The sequence below is a fragment of the Jaculus jaculus genome, chromosome 14 (assembly GCF_020740685.1).
Source record: "Jaculus jaculus isolate mJacJac1 chromosome 14, mJacJac1.mat.Y.cur, whole genome shotgun sequence".
NCBI lineage: Eukaryota > Metazoa > Chordata > Mammalia > Rodentia > Dipodidae > Jaculus > Jaculus jaculus.
In genome coordinates this window covers 2,126,340-2,147,696 of record NC_059115.1, presented here as the reverse complement: position 1 = coordinate 2,147,696, position 21,357 = coordinate 2,126,340, and the positions used below count along the sequence as shown (strand labels likewise).

At 52.5% G+C, this 21,357-nt stretch overlaps 1 protein-coding gene across 1 annotated transcript in view; it reads left to right on the top strand.

Moving 5' to 3' along the window:
- The window catches only part of Cd177 (CD177 molecule), a 43,168-nt gene extending 26,991 nt beyond the window's left edge, over window positions 1-16,177 (top strand). The window contains exons 10-18 of the mRNA XM_045134180.1: window positions 3,657-3,797; window positions 4,049-4,234; window positions 5,549-5,668; window positions 5,853-5,972; window positions 9,508-9,648; window positions 12,391-12,579; window positions 12,681-12,812; window positions 14,891-15,057; window positions 16,073-16,177. Coding sequence (XP_044990115.1) covers window positions 3,657-3,797; window positions 4,049-4,234; window positions 5,549-5,668; window positions 5,853-5,972; window positions 9,508-9,648; window positions 12,391-12,579; window positions 12,681-12,812; window positions 14,891-15,057; window positions 16,073-16,177 — 1,301 coding nt within the window. The remainder of the gene's footprint in view (window positions 1-3,656; window positions 3,798-4,048; window positions 4,235-5,548; window positions 5,669-5,852; window positions 5,973-9,507; window positions 9,649-12,390; window positions 12,580-12,680; window positions 12,813-14,890; window positions 15,058-16,072) is intronic.
- Window positions 16,178-21,357: the final 5,180 nt, after the last annotated feature.

The window sequence follows — 21,357 nt, the reverse complement described above, 5'->3', positions numbered from 1 at the left end:
CACGTATCTCGTTGGTCTGAGATCTTGCACCATCTCATAAGTCACTTCCCCGGGGGAAGCAGAAATCCATCTCCTGTGGCAGAGCTGCCCTTCCTGGAGCTGGGCTGGTCTCTCCGGCTTGCGTGGCGTCTCTTGTCTCTCTTATTTCTGTTTCCCCCTTTCCTAGGGCACATATCCACCAAGCTGCACATGCAGGGCTGCATGCCCCAGCCAGTCTGTGACCTGCTCAACGGCACCAAGGAATTCGGACCCGTGCACGTGAGCGAGGACTGCCGTTCTCAGTCAGGTGAGGGGCACGGGGCGAGACAAGAGCATGGCCCGTGCTGCAGCCTCGGGGACCGGTGATCCTTGTGGGGTGTGGGACGGCCAAAGCCATCAGCCACCGAGAGCCGCCCCCACGCATTTAGATGTTCATTGCTCACTCAGACATGGGCAAGTGAAGGGGTGCTCCAGGGAGGCTGTGGGGGTCGGAGGGGAGAGGGTCAGGAAGAGGTCCACTGAAGGAGCATGGTCCAGGGCAGAGCTTTAAATAACTTTGGGCCAAGTGAGTTTGGGTGGCTTATCCACGTGGGAGTTGAGGGGGTGAGTGGGAGGAAGGTTGGGGTACAAGGAGGACCCTGAAATTCTGCATTCAGGGCGTAAGTGTTCGTTTCTGATTGTATTTCTTCCCGTGTGTGTGTGTGTGTGGGTGGGTGTTGTCCAAAGTCATGGGTTTCATAAGGATATTTTTATTTATGTACATCATGTGCGTTGACCATATTCACCATTCTTTTTAGTATTTTTAACTTTTATTTATTTTTTTATTTTATACCTTCACTTTTCAGACGAAGGGTGTATTTTGCTGTGGTTTTTCTCAAATCCCTCCCTAGGCTGGATTGGTGTGACTTCTATGCAGCCATTTTACCTAGAAGTCTCAAACTTTTTTTTTTTTTAAATTTTAGAGACAGAAAAAGAGAGAGAAGCGGGGGGGGGGGGGAGAGAACTGGTGTGCCAGGGCCTCAGCCACAGCAGTGGAACTCTAGACATTTGTTCCACGTAGTGGACATGCCACCTTTGTGCGTCTGGCTTACGTGGGATCCAGAGAGCCGAACATGGATCCTCATGCTTCTCAGGCAAGCTCCTTAACTGCTAAGCCATCTCTTCACGCCCAATATTTGCCACCCTTCATTACTTTTCTTAATTGCTGTGATAAAACACCAGACAAAAGTAAGATAAGGGTGGGCGGGTTCGTTATGGCTCAGAGTTGGAGAGGAGGGTTGATCAGAGTGGGGAAGGTCTGCTGAGAAGAAGGGGAGGAAGCCGGTCACACTGCAGTCAGGAAGCAGAGACTCGAAGGCAGGTGCTCAGATCACTTTATCCTTTTTTCCATGAGAGAGAGAACGAGCGAATTGGCAGAGCAGGGCCTCTAGCCACTGCTGTGGTACTCCAGACGCATGCGCCACCTTGACTGCATGCATGACCTTGTATGCACCTTGGATGCCTGGTTTAAGTAAGTCCTGGGTCCGTAGGCTTCACAGGCAAGTGCCTTAACTGCCAATCCATCTGTCTGGCTCCACCTTATTCTTCCTGTTGCAGTCCAGGACCTCAACCCATAAAATGGGGTCTCCCATAGTTAGAAAGGGTCTTCCTACCTCAATTCACCAGATTTAGAGACTCCCTCATAGACACAATCAGAGGTTTGCCTCCCCGCAGGTGATTCTAGATCCTGTTGACAATCAATATTATTAACCATCACTCCTGGCGTGGTGGCGCACACCTTTAATCCCAGCACTTGGGAGGCAGAGGTAGGAGGATCACCATGAGTTCGAGGCCACCCTGAGACTACATAGTGAATTCCAGGTCAGCCTGGGCTAGAGTGAGACTCTACCTTGAAAAACCAAAATAAATAAATAAATAAATATTTATATTTATAAATAAATATTTATATTTATAAATAAATATTTATATTTATTTATTTATAAATATATTTCTATACATAAATTTTAAATATATATATTTATTATTATATATTTTTTATTTATTTATTTATTAACCACCACAATTACCCTCTCCTGTCCCCAGCTGTCCTGCTAGCCTCCTTTTCCTCCCCCCCCCACAAAACTAGAAGTCTCTCCTTTACTTTCTTGTCATATGTGTGTCTGTGTGTGTGTGTGTGTGTGTGTGTGTATGTGTGTATATATATATATAAAATTTAGGCTTAACATATGAGAGAAAACATGAAATATTTGTTGTTCTGAATCTGGCTTATCTTTTTTTGTTTGTTTGTTTGTTTTTCAAGGTAGGGTGTCACTCTAGCCCAGGCTGACCTGGAATTCACTATATAGTCTCAGGGTGGCCTCGAACTCATGGTGCTCCTCCTACCTCTGCCTCCCCAGTGCTGGTATTAAAGGCATATGCAGCCATGCCCAGCTAATTAATATGATGATATCAAGTTCCATTCATTTTTCTGTAAATAGCATGATTTCATTCTTTATGGATGAATAACTACTGTGGTCCTTTGGGTGTATATAACATGTATCACACCTTGACCATGAGTAACTCAGTTCCCTTTGGTCAACCCCGTTCTCTCTCCATCTTCATCCACCCACACCCACATACTTGAGCCCTCCAGTGGCCTTGCTCCAGAAGAAGGAACTCAGAGATGTTACTGAGGGCGCTCTCCGTGTGACACAAAAGTCAAGGGTGAAGTGGGGACTCTGGCACTTAAACATCAGACATACTGGCCTATATACCTGAAAGACAGAGAAGATCATGGAAAACCCCAACACGCGGACTACAGGGCAGCAGGAAGCCATGGTGGAGAGGAGACCCGGACAAGAGCCCTGTTTCCATGGAAACAAGATCTTCTCCGTCCCTGCCTCAGTTTCCTCCTTTGCCTGTGTCATTCTGTGTTAGTTACTTTCCCACTGCTGTGAACAGGTGTCTGACCGGAATCAATTTAAGGAAGAAAAAGGTGCAGTGTGACTTACGTTCAGTCCGTCTTAATGGGGAAGGGTGCGGGAGCAGGTGCAGGAGCTGGAGTCAGGAAGCAGAGGACAAACCGGAAGTGGGGCTGAGCTAGGAAACCTCAAGGCCCGCCTCCAGGGACCCACTTCCTCCAGCAAGGCTCCACCTTCCAAGGGCTCTACAACAGCACCAAGTGTTCAAACACATTCAAACCACAACACACTCTATCTAACCTCAGAGCTTTAAGGAGAGAGCTGAGTGTGAACAGAAAACATTACTCTTTTAAAAATTTTATTTATTTGAGAGAGAGAGAGAGAAAGAGGTAGGGGGGGTGGGGAGAGAGAGAATGGACATGTCAGGGCCTGGAGTCACTGTAAGCAAACTCCGGACGCGTGTGCCCCCTTTGCGCATCTGGGCTAACGTGGGTACCGGGGAGTTGAACCTGGGTCCTTGGGCTTTGCAGGCAAATGCTTTAACCGCTGAGCCATCTCTCCAGCCTGATCTTTTCCCCCCCTAACTAGACCAGGAGACTTGAGGACATGGGCTGCAGCTTCCCTGTGTCAGGGTCTCCTGCCTCGGGCTGCATGAGTGGAGATTCCGGATGGGTCTCCTTGCTGCTGCCCGTGACTGAAGTCCCACCACGCGGGGGCTCTCTCTGGACGTGGGTCTGGAGGTCACACTGAGGTGAGCATGTGCTCCCCCGTTTCTAGCCGTGAAGATCCTGAGGTGCCAGAAGGGAACGCTGGAGACCATAATGAACGTCACAGACCTGCCCTTTCAGTGGAAAGCAGGCCGGACAAAGTGTAAGGTCGGTGAAGGTTGCCAGGACACGCTGATGATGATACAGAACGGTAAGGTGGTGCGCAGTCCCACTCCTCCTAACTCAGCCCTGTTCCTACCGTCCAGTAAGAAGACCCTAGAGGCCCTTTCTCCGAGGGCCACAAGCCCTGTACCCCCTTCAGCACTTGCAAGCCCCGAAGTTCCGAGGCCTCCTCTCTCCAGCAGCTCACCCACCCACCTCAGCATGCGAGACCTCTGTCTGTCCCACCAGGAGACTTGAGTCCCAACCTCCTCCCCAGCCTGCTTCTTTCTGTCTTCCCAGGACACCAGGTGAGCTTGGTGCTCACAAAGGGCTGCACCACCACCAGTGACCACGAGGTCAGCATCACCAAGCACAGGACGAGCCCCGGGTTCTCCTTCATCTCCTACACCCACGTGTGCAGCCGCAAGAACTACTGCAATGAACTGTCCACCACAGCCCCTCTCTGGGTTCCACCTCCCGTCGCAGGTACCTGAGGGAAGCGAGGCTTTGGGTGGAAAAGGTCTGATGGGAGAAAAGGGATACAGGGTTCCGGAGTTGAGGGGGGGTGGGCGAACACAAGAGGAGCTCACTTCCTTTCTGGAGAGTGTCCAAACTTACTCTCTCCATCGTGACATTGACTGAGACGTTCCTTCTTGTCCCTGTCATCTCGCACTCTCCATCTCTTCTCCACGCCCTTCGTCTGACCTTGAGGTCCATAACATTGTAGAACTCCCCTGGCCCACTCTTGTCCAACAGTCTGGGTGGGTTTTCTGTCCTTCCCCCCCCTTCGCATATTTGTTTGTGGGCACGTGTGTGCACATGTGTGTGTAATCCAGAGGGCAGCCTCTTGACCACTGTCTCCTGGTGCTTGGGACAAGGTTGTTAGCCTAGAGCTCACCCATCCAGTTACACAGGCTAGACAGGAAGCTCTAGAGATGCGCCTGCCTCTGCCTGCCCAGTGGTGGGATGGCGGTCATGTACCACCATGCCTGGCTGTTTTTGCACGGGCATTGGGGATCAAACTTGGGTCCCCATTTTTGTGAAGCAAGCACTTGATTCAACTAAGCTATCTCTCCAGTCAGCGCCCCCTTCCCCCCCCCCCCACCCAGGTGAGTTTTCTGATGCTATACCACCCACCTCACTCTGGACTTGATCCAGCCATGCCCACCACTGAGGTCTTACTGAACAGTAGGCTGTAACTTTCCTCTCCTCTTGCCTGGTGTTAAGACTTGGGGGGGGGGTCAGGCTGGAGAGACGGCTCAGTGGTTAAGGCACTCGCCTGTGAAGCCTAAAGGACCCAGGTTCGATTCCCCGGGACCCACATAAGCCAGATGCGCAAGGTGGCACATGTGTCTGGACTTTGTTTGCAGTGGCTGGAGGCCCTGGCACGCCCATTCTCTGTCTATCTGCCTCTCTTTCTCTCAAATAAATAAAACATTTAACACTCAGGGGTCCTGCTCTTTGTTCCTTTATAAATATCCATGACCGGTGCACATGGTCTAGTAGAAATCGTGGGTAAAGTTCCTTCCAGAGTTGTCCTGCCTATGTCTGGCCATGTCTGAGTCCAGACCCAGAGGGTTCCACCAACCTTAGCTCCAGAATCCCTCCTGCACTTAGCCCCAGGGTCTCTGAAGATCTCCCCTGCCCTCTGGTCTTGCTTTGCCAATAGGCCATAACCTGAATCCCCCCTGAATCTGCTAGGAGGACATGTTGGGGTGACTAAGTAGAGGAAGGTATCTGAGCCTAACCTAGAACCCTCTCCCTGCCCCTCACTCCCTCCCTGTTCCTGTCACCTGCCAGTCCCAGGGACCCTGCACTGCCCGCTCTGCCTTTCTACCTCTGGCTGTGAGAATGTGCCGAAACAAGTCTGCCCTGCGGGCAACACTCACTGCTACAACGGAGTCCTCAGGCTCAGGGGCGGTAAGCCTGGACATCAGCGTGGGGGAGTGGACGGGGAGGACTGGACGTTGAGATCTGAGCATCCAGAAAACAGGGATAAACTGAGGCTCAGCCTGGAACCCAAATGATGTTAGGACTGGCCTCCCAGAGCTGGGCTGGTCCTGTGTCGGCATCTCTTGTCTCTCTACGTTTCCTCCTTTCCTAGGGAACATTGCCACCCGGCTGAACGTGTGGGGCTGCATGCCCCAGCCAGGCTGTGACCTGCTCAACGGAACCCAGGAGATCGGACCCGTGCACGTGAGCGAGGACTGCAATCCTCAGTCAGGTGAGGGGCACGGGGCGAGACAAGGCCATGTCCCGTGCTGCAGCCTCGGGGACCAGTGATCCTTGTGGGGTGTGGGACGGCCAAAGCCGTCAGCCACGGAGAGCCGCCCCCACGCATTTAGATGTTCATTGCTCACTCAGACATGGGCAAGTGAAGGGGTGCTCCAGGGAGGCTGTGGGGGCCGGGGGGAGGGTCAAGGGTCAGGAAGAGGTCCGCGGAAGGCGCATGGTCCAGAGGAGAGCTTTAAATAACCTTGGGTCAAGCGAGTTTGGGTGGCTTATCCACGTGGGAGGAAGGTTGGGATGTGAGGTGCGTAGATCTGCATGGGACTCTATGCTAAGGGCAGTGCACTGGCTCCCCCGAAGAGTGCATTTTGTTCTTTTTAGCATTATTCTTATTTTCTTTAAAACGAGAATGAATGAGAATGGGTGCACCAGGGCCTCCAGGCACTGCAAATGAACTCCAGATGCATGTGCCATTTTGTGCACCTGGCTTACACGGGTCCTGGGGAATTGAACCCCGTGTCGTTAGGCTTTGCAGGCAAGTGACCTAACCATGGAGCCATCTGTCCAGCCCCCAGAGTGCATTTTGGGAGCGAGTGCTCACTACCAGCCGTATTTCCAAACACCGTGACCGTGCATCACCTTCAATCTCCCGCTTTTCTCGACCGCCATCACCTATCCTTATGCTAGAGCATTCCAGTGGCATCTCTCCACTGGAAAAGAGAACCAGAGAGAGAGAAGTGAGGGGGCTTCACGTGTGGTAATGCAGCGGTGTGGACTCTGGGAGATCCCACTCATGCATGTAAATTCAGCCACAGTGGCACACACACACACAGGACTGATGCAGAGGGTCAAAGAGTGTCTCAAAACAAGGGGAAGCTAGTCGGGCATGGTGGTGCACGCCTTTAATCCCAACATTCGGGAGGCACAGGTAGGAGGATTGCTGTGAGCTCGAGGCCAGCCCCAGACTACATAGCGAATTCCAGGTCAGCCTGGGCTAGAGCGAGACCCTCCCTTGAAAAACCAAAACAAAACAAAACAAGTCACGGGTGGGGGGTAGCTACAGAGGTTGCTTAGCAGTTAAGACGTTTGCCTGCGAAGCCAAAGGACCCAGGTTCGATTCCCCAGGACCCACATAATCCAGGTGCACAAGGGGGTGCATGCATCTGGAGTTCGTTTGCAATGGCTGGAGGCCCTGGCATGTCCTTTCTCTGTCTGGCTCCTCCCTCCCTCCCTCTCTCTCTTTCTCTCTCTCCCTCCCTGAAAATAAATAAATAAAAACCCAAAAAACCATTTAAAAAAGTCAAGGGGAAGGTGAACTGCGGACAAGAGGTAGGATAGGAATCCTGACTCCCTTGCTCCTGCCTCAGTTTCCTTATTTGTATCCCTGCATCACTCTGCCTGAGTAGGCTGTTTGCAGGAAGCAGAGCATGCTCAGGACATCCTCCTCTTAATGCGTCAGTCACCCTGCCCAGCTAGGTTAAGATCTCTTAGGCTTAGCGGCTAAGTAAGGCACTTGCCTACAAGGCCTAAGGACTCATGTTCTACTCTCCAAGTCCCATGTAAGCCAGACACACAAAGTGACGCCAGCACACAAGGTTGCACATGCTCACAAGGGGGCACACCCATCTGGAGTTTGCAGTGGCAGAGGCCCTGGCACACCCATTCTCTCTCTCTCTCTCTTTGTCTCTCTCTCTCGCTTGTAAAAAAAAAAAAAGCTTGTCTGTTGGACTTGCCTCAGCAATAAAAAGGGGGGGCTGGAGAGATGGCTTAGTGGTTAAAGCACTTGCCTGTGACGCCTAAGAACTCATGTTCGACTCTCCGGGTCCCACATAAGTGCGATGCAGTGATGCAAGCATGCAATGCCACACATGCCCACAAGGGGGTGCACATGTCTGGTGTTCATTTGCAGAGGCTGAAGGTCCTGGCGCACCCATTCTGTCTCTCGCTTGCGTGCTCTCTCTCTCACTCTCTCTCAAAATAAAGAAAAAAAATAAAAAGAAACTTACGGATGTGGCTAGACACCAACATACTCTGGTTCTTGCAGAACAGACCTTGGGAAGGGTGTCCTGGATGAGTATACCCACGTGAGGTCACACAGGACCCCAAAGCCTCCCACAGAACCCTCATACGAGTTAGACTCTCATCCTGTCCAGCAGGTCTCCAAGATTGGATGGGGGCAGACACCGTGGCTTGGGGCGCTCTGAGCTGTGGCAGTCTGGTAGCGTTGTGACCTGTCGTAAGCGCGAGGTGCAGATGCTCTGTAGAGAAGGCGTCCTCTGTCCCTATTTTCCTGTCTTGGAACAGGATGACAATTATAACATCATCTGTTTAGGGAGTTGTGATAAGGAAGTGACAACCGAGTCAAAAGCGAGGGTTAGAGCCTGGCCTGTGATCCCGGTGCTCAGGAGGCCAGAAGATTGGGAGTTCGAGGCCAGCCTGAACCAGGTAGCAAGATCCCGTCTAGGAGGAAGAGGGAGGAGTGACCCTGTCCAGACACAGAGCAAGCACTCAGTGTCGACCCGGAGCAGGTTGAGTCCTTTTGTTTGGAACATACCTGTGGTTTCCCAGTTGAAGAAACCACCTTCCTTATTATCCAGTGAGGACTCCAGAGTCCCGATGGGAGAGGCGAGGTGGGTCAGGGATAAAGATGAGTCCTCCACAAGAGGCACAGCTTTCCTCAGAAGGTCACACAGGGGCTGGAGAGATAGCTTAGTGGTTAAGGTGCTTGCCTGCAAAGCCAAAGGGCCTAGGTTCACATCCCCAGAACCCATGTAACCCAGAGGCACAAAGTGGCACATGCATCTGGAGTTCATTTGCAGCAGCTAGAGGCCCTGGCATGCCCATTCTCTCCCCCTCCCATAAGTAAATAAATAAATAAAATATTTAAATCCAAGACTAAGGGATGGCACAGCCAGGTCACACAGAGTATGGTTTAGAATGCAATCACTGGGGCTGGGGAGATGGCTTAGTGGTTAAGGCACTTGCCTTTGAAGCCTAAGGGCTCATGTTCGATTCCCCAGATCCCACGTAAGCCAGACACACAAAAATGAGGCAAGCACAAGGTTGCACATGCCCACTAGGTGGTACAAGCATCTGGAATTCGATTTCAGAGGCTGGAGGCCCTGGTGCACCAGTTCTCTCTCTCTTTGTTAGGGTTTTGCTGACCTGGAATTCACTATGGAGTCTCAAGGTGGCCTCGAGCTCACAGTGATCCTCCTACCTCTGCCTCCCGAGTGCTGGGATTAAAGGTGTGCACCAAAAAATGTTTTAGCCTTGTGTGGTGGCGCATGCCTTTAATCCCAGCACTGGGGAGGCAGAGGTAGGAGAATTGCCGTGTGTTCAAGGCCACCCTGAGACTCCATAGTGAATTCCCAGGTCAGCCTGGGCTAGAGTGAGACCCTACCTCGGGGAAAAAAAAAAAAAAAAGTTAAAAAAATTTTAAATATAATAAGATACAACCACAGAAACTAAGGGGACAGACATGAGGTTCCCTGGCTCACACAGACCATGGTGAAGTTTCTTCTCCACAGACACGTTGACCTGTCACAAGGGGGTGTTGGTGAAGTTTGGCAGAGACTTGTCCAAAAACCCAGTGGAATGGACCGCGTCGGAGGAGCAGATATGCGTCGCTGGTGAGCTGTGTCAGGAGACCCTGCTGCTCATCGACGTCGGTAGGTGGGCAGAGCATGAGAGCCACACCCCTGCACCGGGGGCAGCCCAGTCTTACCCCACATTCCTGCCCAGTCCCTCTCAGGCCTGGATAATCCTTCTCTCTGCCCCTTTTACCCCCTGGTTAAAAAAAAAAAAAAAAAAAAAAAAAACCTGGGGCAGGGCTAGAGAGATGACTCAGTGGTTAAAGCACTTGCCTGTGAAGCCTAAGGACCCATGTTCGACTCTCCAGGTCTCACATAAGCCAGACGCACAAGGTAACACAAGCATGCAAGGCCACACACGCACACGAGATGGCCACGTGTCTGGAGTTCAATTTCAGTGGCTAGAAGCCCTGGCATTAAAAAAAAAAAGGGAGGGGGGAACTGGCGCAAAGCTATAACCTACCCTGCTGGCGTGGGTTGCCCGTACATGTGGTTGTCCCGTGCAAAGGGGTGAAAATGGTGCCGCCCAGGGGAGCCTCAGGGATCGCATTCATTTGGGAAGAATGGATAGTGGGCTGCAGACACAGCTCAGCTGGCGGAGTGACATGCACAGAGCCCTGGGTTCAATCCCCAGCACCACATAAGATTGAGTGAGTACACTCCTGTGATTCCAGCGCTCCGGAGGTGGAGGCAGGAGCGTCAGAGGCTCGATGTCATCCTTGGCTGGAAAGAAAGGAAGAAAGAGAAAAGAAAAGAAAAGAAAAGAAAAGAAAAGAGAAAGGGAAAGGAGAGGAGAGGAGAGGAGAGGAGAGGAGAGGAGAGGAGAGGAGAGGAGAGGAGAGGAGAGGAGAGGAAAGGAAAGGAAAGGAAAGGAAAGGAAAGGAAAGGAAAGGAAAGGAAAGGAAAGGAAAGGAAAGGAAAGGAAAGGAAAGGAAAGGAAAAGAGGGAGGGAAGGAAAGAAGAGAAGAGAAAGAAAGAAAACAGAAAAAAATAAAAGAAAAAGAGAAGAAGGTGCTAGCCAGGCATGGAGACGCACGCCTTTAATCCCATCACTTGGGAGGCAGAGGTAGGAGGATCGCCATGAGTTCGAGGCCACCCTGAGACTCCATAGTGAATTCCAGGTCAGCCTGGGCTAGAGTGAGACCCTACCTCAAAAAAAAAAAAAGAAAGAAAGAATGAAAGAAAATAAGAAGAGAGAAGAAGAAAGGAAGGAGCAAGGGAGGGAAAGGAATGAATGGAGGGAAGGGTAGGAGGAAGAAAAGGGAGGAAGGGAAGAAAAGAAGGAGGGAGGAGGAAAAGAAGTGCACTAAGCAGGTATTTTAGATTTCTACAAAGTCATGCATGCAGGGTAATGGAAAAAGGGAAAGAAAAACATACAAAAAGGAGCTAACTAGGGCCGTAGAGATGGGTCAGTGGTTAAGGCGCTTGCCTGCAAAGCCAACGGTCCCAGGTTTGATTCCCCAGGACTCATGTAAAGCCAGATGCCCAAAGTGGAGCATATGACCGAGGTTCATGCGCAGTGGCTAGAAGCCCTGGTGGGTCCCTTCTCTCCCCCTACTCATAAATAAATTTTTTTTTAAAGGTGCGGGGGTGGGGAGGGAGGTAACTGGGTATGGAGAGAACTCTAGAAAGATCCAACAGGAGCCCAGGGGAGAAAATGGAAAAAGGACAATCGAACAAGATGCACCAGAAGGTAGAACTGAAGGACCCAGGGTCAGGCTTCAGTCTGTGTGTGTGTGAGAGAGAGAGAGACAGAGAGGGTTTTCCAGTGTGTGTGCGTGCATATGTGTGTGTTTGCACGTGAAGGTCAAGGGACAACCTCCGATGTCTCTCATGGACCCGGAGATCACCAGTTAGGCTAACCTGGCTGACCAGTGAGCCCCAGGAATCCCTAGCACTGAGATACCACCAAATGCCACTATGTCCAGCTTTTTATTTTATTTTCTTAATTTTTTAAAATTTTATTATATTTCTTTTTTTCCTTTTTAAAAAATTTTTATTTATTTGTTTGAAAGTGACAGAGAGAGAAAGAGGCAGATAGAGAGAGACAGAGAATGGGCGCGCCAGGGCCTCCAGCCACTGCAAACAAACTCCAGACGCATGCGCCCCCTTGTGCATCTGGCTAACGTGGGTACTGGGGAATCGAGCCTCGAACTGGAGTCCTTAGGCTTCACGGGCAGGCACTTAACCACTGAGCCATCTCTCCAGTCCAAAATTTTATTTTATTCCTTTAAATATTTTATTTTTCTTTATTTGAGGGAGGGAGAGATATATACAGAAATAGGCAGGTAAGAGAAAGAGAGAGAGAATGGATGCACCAGGGCCTCCAGCCACTGCAAACAAACTCCACTCCAGACTGGTGTGCCCCTTGTGCATCTGGCTTACATGGGTCCTGGGGAGTCGAACCCGGGTTATTTGGCTTTGCAGGCAAGCGCCTTAACCGTTAAACCATCTCTCCAGCCCTAAATTTATTTTATTTGAGAGAGAGAGAGAGAATGGACGCACCAGGTCCTCTAGCCACTGTAAACGAACTCCAGACACGTGCCACTTTGTGGCTTAGCAGGGTCCTGGGGAATAGAACCTGGGTCTTTCTGCTTCTGCAGGCAAACGCCTTGACGGCTAAGCCATCTCTCCAAACCCAGCTTTTGAACCTGAGTTCTGAGGCTTGAACTCGGGTCCCCTTGCTTGGAAGGCAGGCACTTTACCCACTAAAACCATCTCCCCATCACTTTGCCAGACATTACACATGACTTGTGCTGTTACAAGGGATGTATTGCATTGGCTCTCATTCTTGTCACACACCCCCCCCCCCCCACTCAGGACACCACTCGCTCCTGTTAGGGAGCAAAGGCTGTACCGAGGCCGGGACACAGGACATCACAGGTGTCACCCACAACTCGCTGCCCCCTGGGATGGTCGTGGCCTCCTACTTCCGGTTCTGCTCGGACTCCGACCTGTGTAACAGCGCCCGGCTCAGCAGTGAGCTGTTGGACACCTTCCCGCAATCAGGTAGGGAGACCCTGGAGCCGACCCTTGGGGGTCCGGCTTGGTGGCCGCGGCATGGAGCAGAGCGGTGTCCCCCAACTCAGGCGCCTTCTCTCTGTCCCCAGCTGGGCCTGCGCCTGGACACCTCCAGTGTCCAGCGTGCGTGCAGTTTTCCGGGTCTTGCAACAACTCCGAACTTGTTGCCTGCGCTCAGGGCACCTCACACTGCTATAGTGGAAATATTGAGCTCACAGGGGGTGAGTGTTGAAGGCTGGAGCCCAGAGGGGAAGGAAGTGGAGAACTCCACCCCTGGGTCCGAGGGAGGAGGGCTGGGTCTGGACCCCCGGGTCTGAGGGAGGAGGGCTGGGTCTGGAGCCCTGGGTCTGAGGGAGGAGGGCTGGGTCTGGACCCCCGGGTCTGAGGGAGGAGGGCTGGGTCTGGAGCCCCGGGTCTGAGGGAGGAGGGCTGGGTCTGGAGCCCCGGGTCTGAGGGAGGAGGGCTGGGTCTGGAGCCCCGGGTCTGAGGGAGGAGGGCTGGGTCTGGACCCCCGGGTCTGAGGGAGGAGGGCTGGGTCTGGACCCCCGGGTCTGAGGGAGGAGGGCTGGGTCTGGACCCCCGGGTCTGAGGGAGGAGGGCTGGGTCTGGAGCCCTGGGTCTGAGGGAGGAGGGCTGGGTCTGGACCCCCGGGTCTGAGGGAGGAGGGCTGGGTCTGGAGCCCCGGGTCTGAGGGAGGAGGGCTGGGTCTGGAGCCCCGGGTCTGAGGGAGGAGGGCTGGGTCTGGACCCCCGGGTCTGAGGGAGGAGGGCTGGGTCTGGACCCCCGGGTCTGAGGGAGGAGGGCTGGGTCTGGACCCCCGGGTCTGAGGGAGGAGGGCTGGGCCTGGACCCCTGGGTCTGAGGGAGGAGGGCTGGGTCTGGACCCCCGGGTCTGAGGGAGGAGGGCTGGGTCTGGAGCCCTGGGTCCGAGGGAGGAGGGCTGGGTCTGGAGCCCTGGGTCTGAGGGAGGAGGGCTGGGTCTGGACCCCCGGGTCTGAGGGAGGAGGGCTGGGTCTGGAGCCCTGGGTCCGAGGGAGGAGGGCTGGGTCTGGAGCCCTGGGTCTGAGGGAGGAGGGCTGGGTCTGGACCCCTGGGTCTGAGGGAGGAGGGCTGGGTCTGGAGCCCTGGGTCTGAGGGAGGAGGGCTGGGTCTGGACCCCCGGGTCTGAGGGAGGAGGGCTGGGTCTGGAGCCCTGGGTCCGAGGGAGGAGGGCTGGGTCTGGAGCCCTGGGTCCGAGGGAGGAGGGCTGGGTCTGGAGCCCTGGGTCTGCGGGAGGAGGGCTGGGTCTGGACCCCTGGGTCCGAGGGAGGAGGGCTGGGTCTGGACCCCTGGGTCCGAGAGAGGAGGGCTGGGTCTGGACCCCTGGGTCCGAGAGAGGAGGGCTGGGTCTGGACCCCCGGGTCTGAGGGAGGAGGGCTGGGTCTGGACCCCTGGGTCCGAGAGAGGAGGGCTGGGTCTGGACCCCTGGGTCCGAGGGAGGAGGGCTGGGTCTGGACCCCCGGGTCTGAGGGAGGAGGGCTGGGTCTGGACCCCTGGGTCCGAGAGAGGAGGGCTGGGTCTGGACCCCTGGGTCCGAGGGAGGAGGGCTGGGTCTGGACCCCCGGGTCTGAGGGAGGAAGGCTGGGCCTGGACCCCTGGGTCTGAGGGAGGAAGGCTGGGTCTGGAGCCCTGGGTCCGAGGGAGGAGGGCTGGGCCTGGACCCCTGGGTCTGAGGGAGGAGGGCTGGGTCTGGACCCCTGGGTCCGAGGGAGGAGGGCTGGGTCTGGACCCCCGGGTCTGAGGGAGGGGGGCTGGGTCTGGAGCCCTGGGTCCGAGGGAGGAGGGCTGGGCCTGGACCCCTGGGTCTGAGGGAGGGGGGCTGGGCCTGGACCCCTGGGTCTGAGGGAGGAGGGCTGGGTCTGGACCCCTGGGTCTGAGGGAGGAGGGCTGGGTCTGGACCCCTGGGTCTGAGGGAGGGGGGCTGGGCCTGGACCCCTGGGTCTGAGGGAGGGGGGCTGGGCCTGGACCCCCGGGTCTGAGGGAGGAGGGCTGGGTCTGGAGCCCTGGGTCTGAGGGAGGAGGGCTGGGTCTGGACCCCCGGGTCCGAGGGAGGAGGGCTGGGTCTGGACCCCCGGGTCTGAGGGAGGAGGGCTGGGTCTGGAGCCCTGGGTCTGAGGGAGGAGGGCTGGGTCTGGACCCCCGGGTCTGAGGGAGGAGTTCTGGGCCTGGAGCCCTGGGTCTGAGGGAGGAGGGCTGGGCCTGGACCCCTGGGTCTGAGGTTTGCTGACATGCATCCCTGTGGCTGGGCCCACACCCTCTAGGTGGACTTTCTGGCACCGTCAGCATCCAAGGATGCATGGCCTCGTCTTCCAAGTTACTGTTGAGCAAGAACAAGACAATTGGGATATTTTCTGTGAACGAGGAGCTTGCTAGAGACACCAGTGCCAGTAGTCCTGTTTCTCCAAATGGAGTTGCCCCTGGCTGTCACGTGGCTGGCGCATTGCTGCTGGGCATAACCCTCGCCCTTTTGTTTGGAGGGTTGCGTTCTCCCTGTTGACTCCCTGTCATGGCTAACCCATGCTGACCGCCCAAACCCAGATGTCCTTCCGACCCGATAACCTCATAGCCTTGAACCTGAACTTGTTTTCCCAGGCTGCCCACCTGTTACCTTCCCTCACCCACACACGCGCTATCATCTGATGAGCATATATGTATATACACACACACATATATATATGGTAGGCTTTGGCCAGCTCTACTGAACTCACTCTGTGGGAGAGTGGACATCCACAAATTTGCTACATGTTTTGGATAATAAAACTCCTGATCTTTCTTCAAACGCCGGCATCCTTCTATATAAATGGAGCACAAGATGGGGGGGGGGGGGAGAGTTTCCCACTAAGAGGATCACTAGCGGGCTGGAGAGACGGTGCATTGGTTAAGGTGCTTGCTTGGGTTCGATTCCCCAGGACGCACGTAAAGCCAGATGCACAAAGTGGCGCGTGCATCTGGAGTTTGTTTGCAGCAGCTGGAGGCCCTGGTGTGCTTGTTCTCATTCTCTCTCTCTCTCTCTCTCTCCTTGAAAATAGATAAATAAAAATATTTGGGACTAGTACCCACATAAGACAGATGCACTTGTGGGCCCATGCCGCTGAAGGTCCTAGCACATCCCTTCTCTCGATCGTTCTCTCTCTCTCTTCCTTTCAAATAAATAAAAATAAAATGGAAAAAAAATTAAAATAAAATAAAAAAGAAAGTCACTACCCGGGAATGGTGGCACATGCCTTTAATCCCAGCACTCAGGACAGAGGTAGAAGGATCGCCGTGAGTTCGAGGCCACCCTGAGACTACATAGTGAATTCCAGGTCAGCCTGGGCCAGAGCGAGACCCTACCTTGAAAAACAAAACGAAACAAAAATTTTATTTTTGAAAGAATCACTCACATCCATTCCCCATCGGCCCGTATCTTTGCTCCAACCCGTGTTACGCCGCACACCTTTCAGGGACAGCGCTGTGTGCTGAAGCGCTGGGACATTGCCACGACTCTGGAGATGAAGGAGCCGGGTGGCCGTGAGCCCTCCTCCTTGTCAGTCAGCATCGCTGCATAAGCCAGGGGCGCTCGGCTCATCCCAGTAACAGGAGTGGAGGTTCAAAGTGTGCTGATTTAAGGGGATAATTAATTGACACATAGGAGATGGGTTGAGAACAGGGTTAACTAAGGCTTTTTGTATTAGGTCTTTGCTACCATCACAGGCAGGAAAAGGTGAGGGTCAGAGGCCATTTCTGGAGAGGGGGCCAGGAAAAAGGGAGGATAAGGAGTTAAAACAGTTTGAAGGCTGGAAAGATGGCTTATGGCTTAGCGGTAAAGGCGGGTGCCTGAGAAGCCTAAGGAACCAGGTTCGATTCTCCAGGTCCCACGTAAGCCAGATGCACATTGGTAACACATGTGTCTGGAGTTTGTTAGCAGGGGCTGGAGGCCCTGGTGTGCCCATTCTCACTCTCCCTCCCTGTCCTAAATTAATTAATTAAAATCTTTAAAAAGGGGGCTGGAGAGATGGCTTAGCGGTTAAGCGCTTGCCTGAGAAGCCTAAGGACCCCGGTTCGAGGCTCAATTCCCCAGGACCCACGTTAGCCAGATGCACAAGGGGGCGCACGCGTCTGGAGTTCGTTTGCAGAGGCTGGAAGCCCTGGCGCGCCCATTCTCTCTCTCTCCCGCTTTCTGTCTTTCTCTCTGTGTCTGTCGCTCTCAAACAAACAAACAAATTAATTAATTAATTAATTAAAAAAGAAAAAGAAAACTCGGGGCTGGAGAGGTGGCTCAGTGGTTAAGGCACTTGCCTACAAAACCTAATGACTGGAGTTCAATCCCCGAATACCCACGTGAAGCCAGATGCACAAAGCGGCACATGCATCTGGAGTTCTGTGCGGCGCCTAGAGGTCACGGTGCACCCATCCCCACCCCCCCAGTGTGGTGGCACACGTCTGTCATCCCAGCACTCCTCCGCTTCTCTGCGTTCCCTTCTTGGCCGGAGGGTGTGGCTGGCTGTGCCTCCGGCTCCCACCACTGTCACCAGAAACCTGAAGGCAGTCGAGCGTTTCACGGATTGGGAGCTCTGAAATTGTGAGCCCAAATAATTTTCTCTGTGTGTGGGTCTGTTTTTCTCTTTGGGTCATCTCTCTTACCTTTCACACTCACCATACAGCCACGGTGTGTACAAAGTAAGCCATCCGGGTTTGCGTGCGCACAGTGATGTTCGCACAGTGAGAAAATTACCTGATGACACATTTCTCGCAAGATAGCCCCATCATTGGCACGTTCCATTTGCGCGAGTTCTGTGCTTGTGCCTCGGTTTATCTTTCTGCTTTTTGGCTTGGCTGTTGGTTGGTTTGTTGGTTTATTGAGACTGTGTATCCTAGGCTGGCTTCAAACTCACCAGTCTCCTGGCTCAGCCTCCGAGAGAGAGAGAGATTGAGAATGGGCACACTAGGGCATCCTGGCACTGCAAACGACAAACTCAGGATATATGCGCCACTTTGTACATCATCTGGCTTTACATGAGCACTGAGGAATTGAACCCGGGCCATCAGACTTTGCAAGCAAGCACCTTTAACTGCCGAGCCAACTTTCCAGCCCCAAGAGTAATGTATTCCTCACAGTTAAAGAGCTAAAGGCTCTTTCAATTTTAAGGTAGAATATAATGTCTAGTGTATCTGTAATTTTTTTAAGACGGTGTCTCATGTAGCCTAGGCTGGCCTTGAACTCACTGTGTAACTGAGGATAACTTTAATCCTAATCCTCTTGCCTCAACCTCCTGAACACTGGGGTTACAGGCCTGTACCGCCATGCCCAGTTTATGCAATGCTGGTACTGGATCCAGGGCCCTGTATTCTATCAACTGAGCTGCTTCCCAGCCCCCTTCTTTCACCATACACAGATCACCAGATAGATTCAAGTCAGGCTTGATGGAGCCCAGCCCCGGCCCCTAACTGAGCTGAAATGGTCAGATTCCCTCTCTCACCACAAGGTGGTGCTCTCCACGCCTAAAGTTCCCACAGTCACAAAGTCTAGGAAACTCAGCCTCACAGGATGACATTGTCCTTCAGAAATGTCTCTGGGAGCCTTTAATCCCAGCACTCGGCAGGCAGAGGTAGGAGGATTACCATGAGTTCTAGGCCACCCTGAGACTACAGAATGAATTCCAGGTCAGCCTGGGCTAGAGTGAAACACTCGAAAAACCAACCACACGAAAGAAAGAGAGAGAGAAGGAAGGAAGAAAAAGAAAAGAAAGGGTGGGGGACTGTAGAGCTGGTTCAGTGGTTAAAGGTGCTTGCTTGCAAAGTCTGGCGGTCTTGGTTCGATTCCCCAGTACCAACCTAAAGCCAGATGCATGAAGTGGCAAATGCATCTGGAGTTCATTTGTAGTGGCACAAAGCCCTGGCACACCCATACGTTTGCATTCGCTCGCACTCTCTCGCAAATAAATAAATAAATTGTTTAAAGAAGAAAGAAAAGCTGAGCATGGTGGTTCATAGGCAGAGGTAGGAGGATCAACATGAGTTCGAGGCCATCCTGAGACTATATAGTGAATTCCAGGTCAGCCTGGGCTAGAGTGAGACCCTTCCTCAAAAATAAAAAAGAAGGGCTGGAGAGATGAATTAGCGGTTAAGGTGCTTGCCTGCAAAACCAAAGGACTCAGGTTCCATTCCCCAGAATCCACATAAGCCAAAGTGGTGCACACCTTTAATCCCAGCACTCGGGAGGCAGAGATAGGAGGATCGATGCAAGTTCAAGGCCACCCTGAGACTACAGTGAATTCCAGGTCCTCCTGGGCTAGAGCCTCAGTAAATAAATAAATAATAAAAAGAAAAAAGAAAAGCTGGGTGTGGTGGCACATGCCTAACCCTAAACCTTTAATTTCAGGAGGCAGAGGTCGGAGGATAGCCATGAGTTCAAAGCCACCTTTTAGCCACTGAGCCAACTCTTCATCCCTTATGTATGTATCTATGTTTGTGTGTATATATATATTTTTTCATTTGGGGGGAGGGGTGAATTCTCTAAGTAGCCTAGGTTGGTCTCCTGCCACCCTGGTAAGAACTCTTAGAAGAAACTTAAATTTTAGTTCCCATATTGTCATCATCAGACTCGCAATTTTATAGGAACTTAATGTAATTAGCTTTGGGGTCAGTGTTTTAACTTTGCTAATCTCCTAAATTGTCTTGTTCAGTTTATTTAACTCATGAAGCAGACAAAAGTGTTCACATGGAATTACGCCAAATTAAGCTGGGGCCTCCAGAGGCTCCTTGAAATCTAGCCCCACCTCCTCGCTCGCCCTCTCCGGATGGATCAAGGAGCTCTTTGTTCCACAAGCTTCCTACACCAGGAGAGGGCTGGTGGCATCCGGCTCACCATTTGCATACCTGGTCCTCACCACAGTGTTTCTCAATGCAAGATCAATATCGAGTTATAATTATAAAAAGATATTTATACTGTGGGATGGAGAGATGGCTTAGCCGTTAAGGTGCTTCCCTGCAAAGCCAAAAACCCAGGTTTGGTTCCTCAGGACCCATGTAAGCCAGATGCACACGGTGCTACATGTGGTTGGAATTGGTTTGCAGCAGCTGAAGGCCTTGACATGCCCCTTCCCACCCTCTCTCCCTCCATAATTCTCTCTCTCTCTCAAAGTAAATAAATTTACTTTTAAGAAATATTTAGGGCTGGAGAGATGGCTTAGCGGTTAAGTGCTTGCCTGTGAAGCCTAAGGACCCCGGTTCGAGGCTTGGTTCCCCAGGTCCCACGTTAGCCAGATGCACAAGGGGGGTGCACGAGTCTGGAGTTCGTTTGCAGAGGCTGGAAGCCCTGGCGCGCCCATTCTCTCTCTCTCCCTCTATCTGTCTTTCTCTCTGTGTCTGTCGCTCTCAAATAAATAAATAAAAAATTAAAAAAAAAAAAGAAATATTTATATTTTATTTGGCAGAGGGAAGTGGGGAGATGGGCGGGCACACTCAGGCATCTTGCCATTGCAAACCCACCCCAGATGCATGGGCCACTTGGTGCATCTGGCTTTACATGTGTACTGGGGAATCGAACCTGGGCTGTGAGGCTTTACAAGCAAGTGCCTTTTAACCACTGAGCCATCTCTCCAGTCCTACATTTATGATTTTGTTTTGGAAGAGGGTCTTGCTATGTAGCCCAGGCTGTTGGCCTCAAACTTGAGGTCCCTCTGCCTCTACCCCCCCCCATGGTGAGATTACAGGCCTTCACTTCCATACCCAATTTCTTCTATTTATTTTTTGATGGTGGAGGGGTCGGGGTGGTTTCTGAGAGAAGGCTTTATGTAGCCTGGCCTGGTCTCAAACTCCTGACCCTCCTGCCTCTGTCTCTGAAGTACCAGGTGTGCAGGCACGTATCGCCACATACAGAGGCCACGGGGTGACATCAGGTGTCTTCTGACACTGCTCTTTTTTTTTTTTTTTTTTTTTGAAAAAAATTTGTTTTTTAAGTTTCTTATGTTTTGAGAGAGAGAAAATTGGCACATTGGAGCCTCAGCCACTGCAATAGAACTCCAGACACTTGTGCCACCTAGTGGGCACGTGCGACCTTGTGCTTGCCTCACCTTTGTGCATCAGGCTTATGTGGGATCTGGAGAGTCAAACATGGGTCCTTAGGCTTCTCAGGAAAGTGCCTTAACCACCAAACAATCCCTCCAGCCCTGGACTCCTCTTTATTTGCTGAGGCAGGATCAGTCACTTTAACCCAGGGCTTGCCAATGCAGCTAGTGTAGCCTGCCCCAGGGAGTACCGTCTCTGCCTTCTCCAGGATTAAAAGTGGGCAACTGCACCCTCCTGGCATTTATGTAAACGTTGGGGATTCAAATTCAATACTTCCTTTTGTGTGGAGACCTTTATCCACTGAGCCTCAGCCCCTTTTCACCCTTATTTATTTTTAATTTTTTTTTTTTAAAGAGACAGAGAGGGAGGGAGAATGGGCACACCAGAGCCTCAGCCACTGCAATGGAACGCCATACACTTGCGCCACCTAGTGGGCATGTGTGACCTTGCACTTGCCTCACCTTTGTGCATCCGGCTTACGTGGGATCCAGAGAGTCAAACATGGGTCCTTAGGCTTTGCAGGCAAGCGCCTTAATGGCTAAGCCATCTCTCCAGCCCTCACCCTTACTTATTTCTGCTTTTTGAGCTTTTGTAGTATATGGTGTGTGTGGTGCATGTACATGTGTTGTGGAAAACTTTTCCCCAGGGGAGGCACGGCCACACATCTGCACCCCCAATA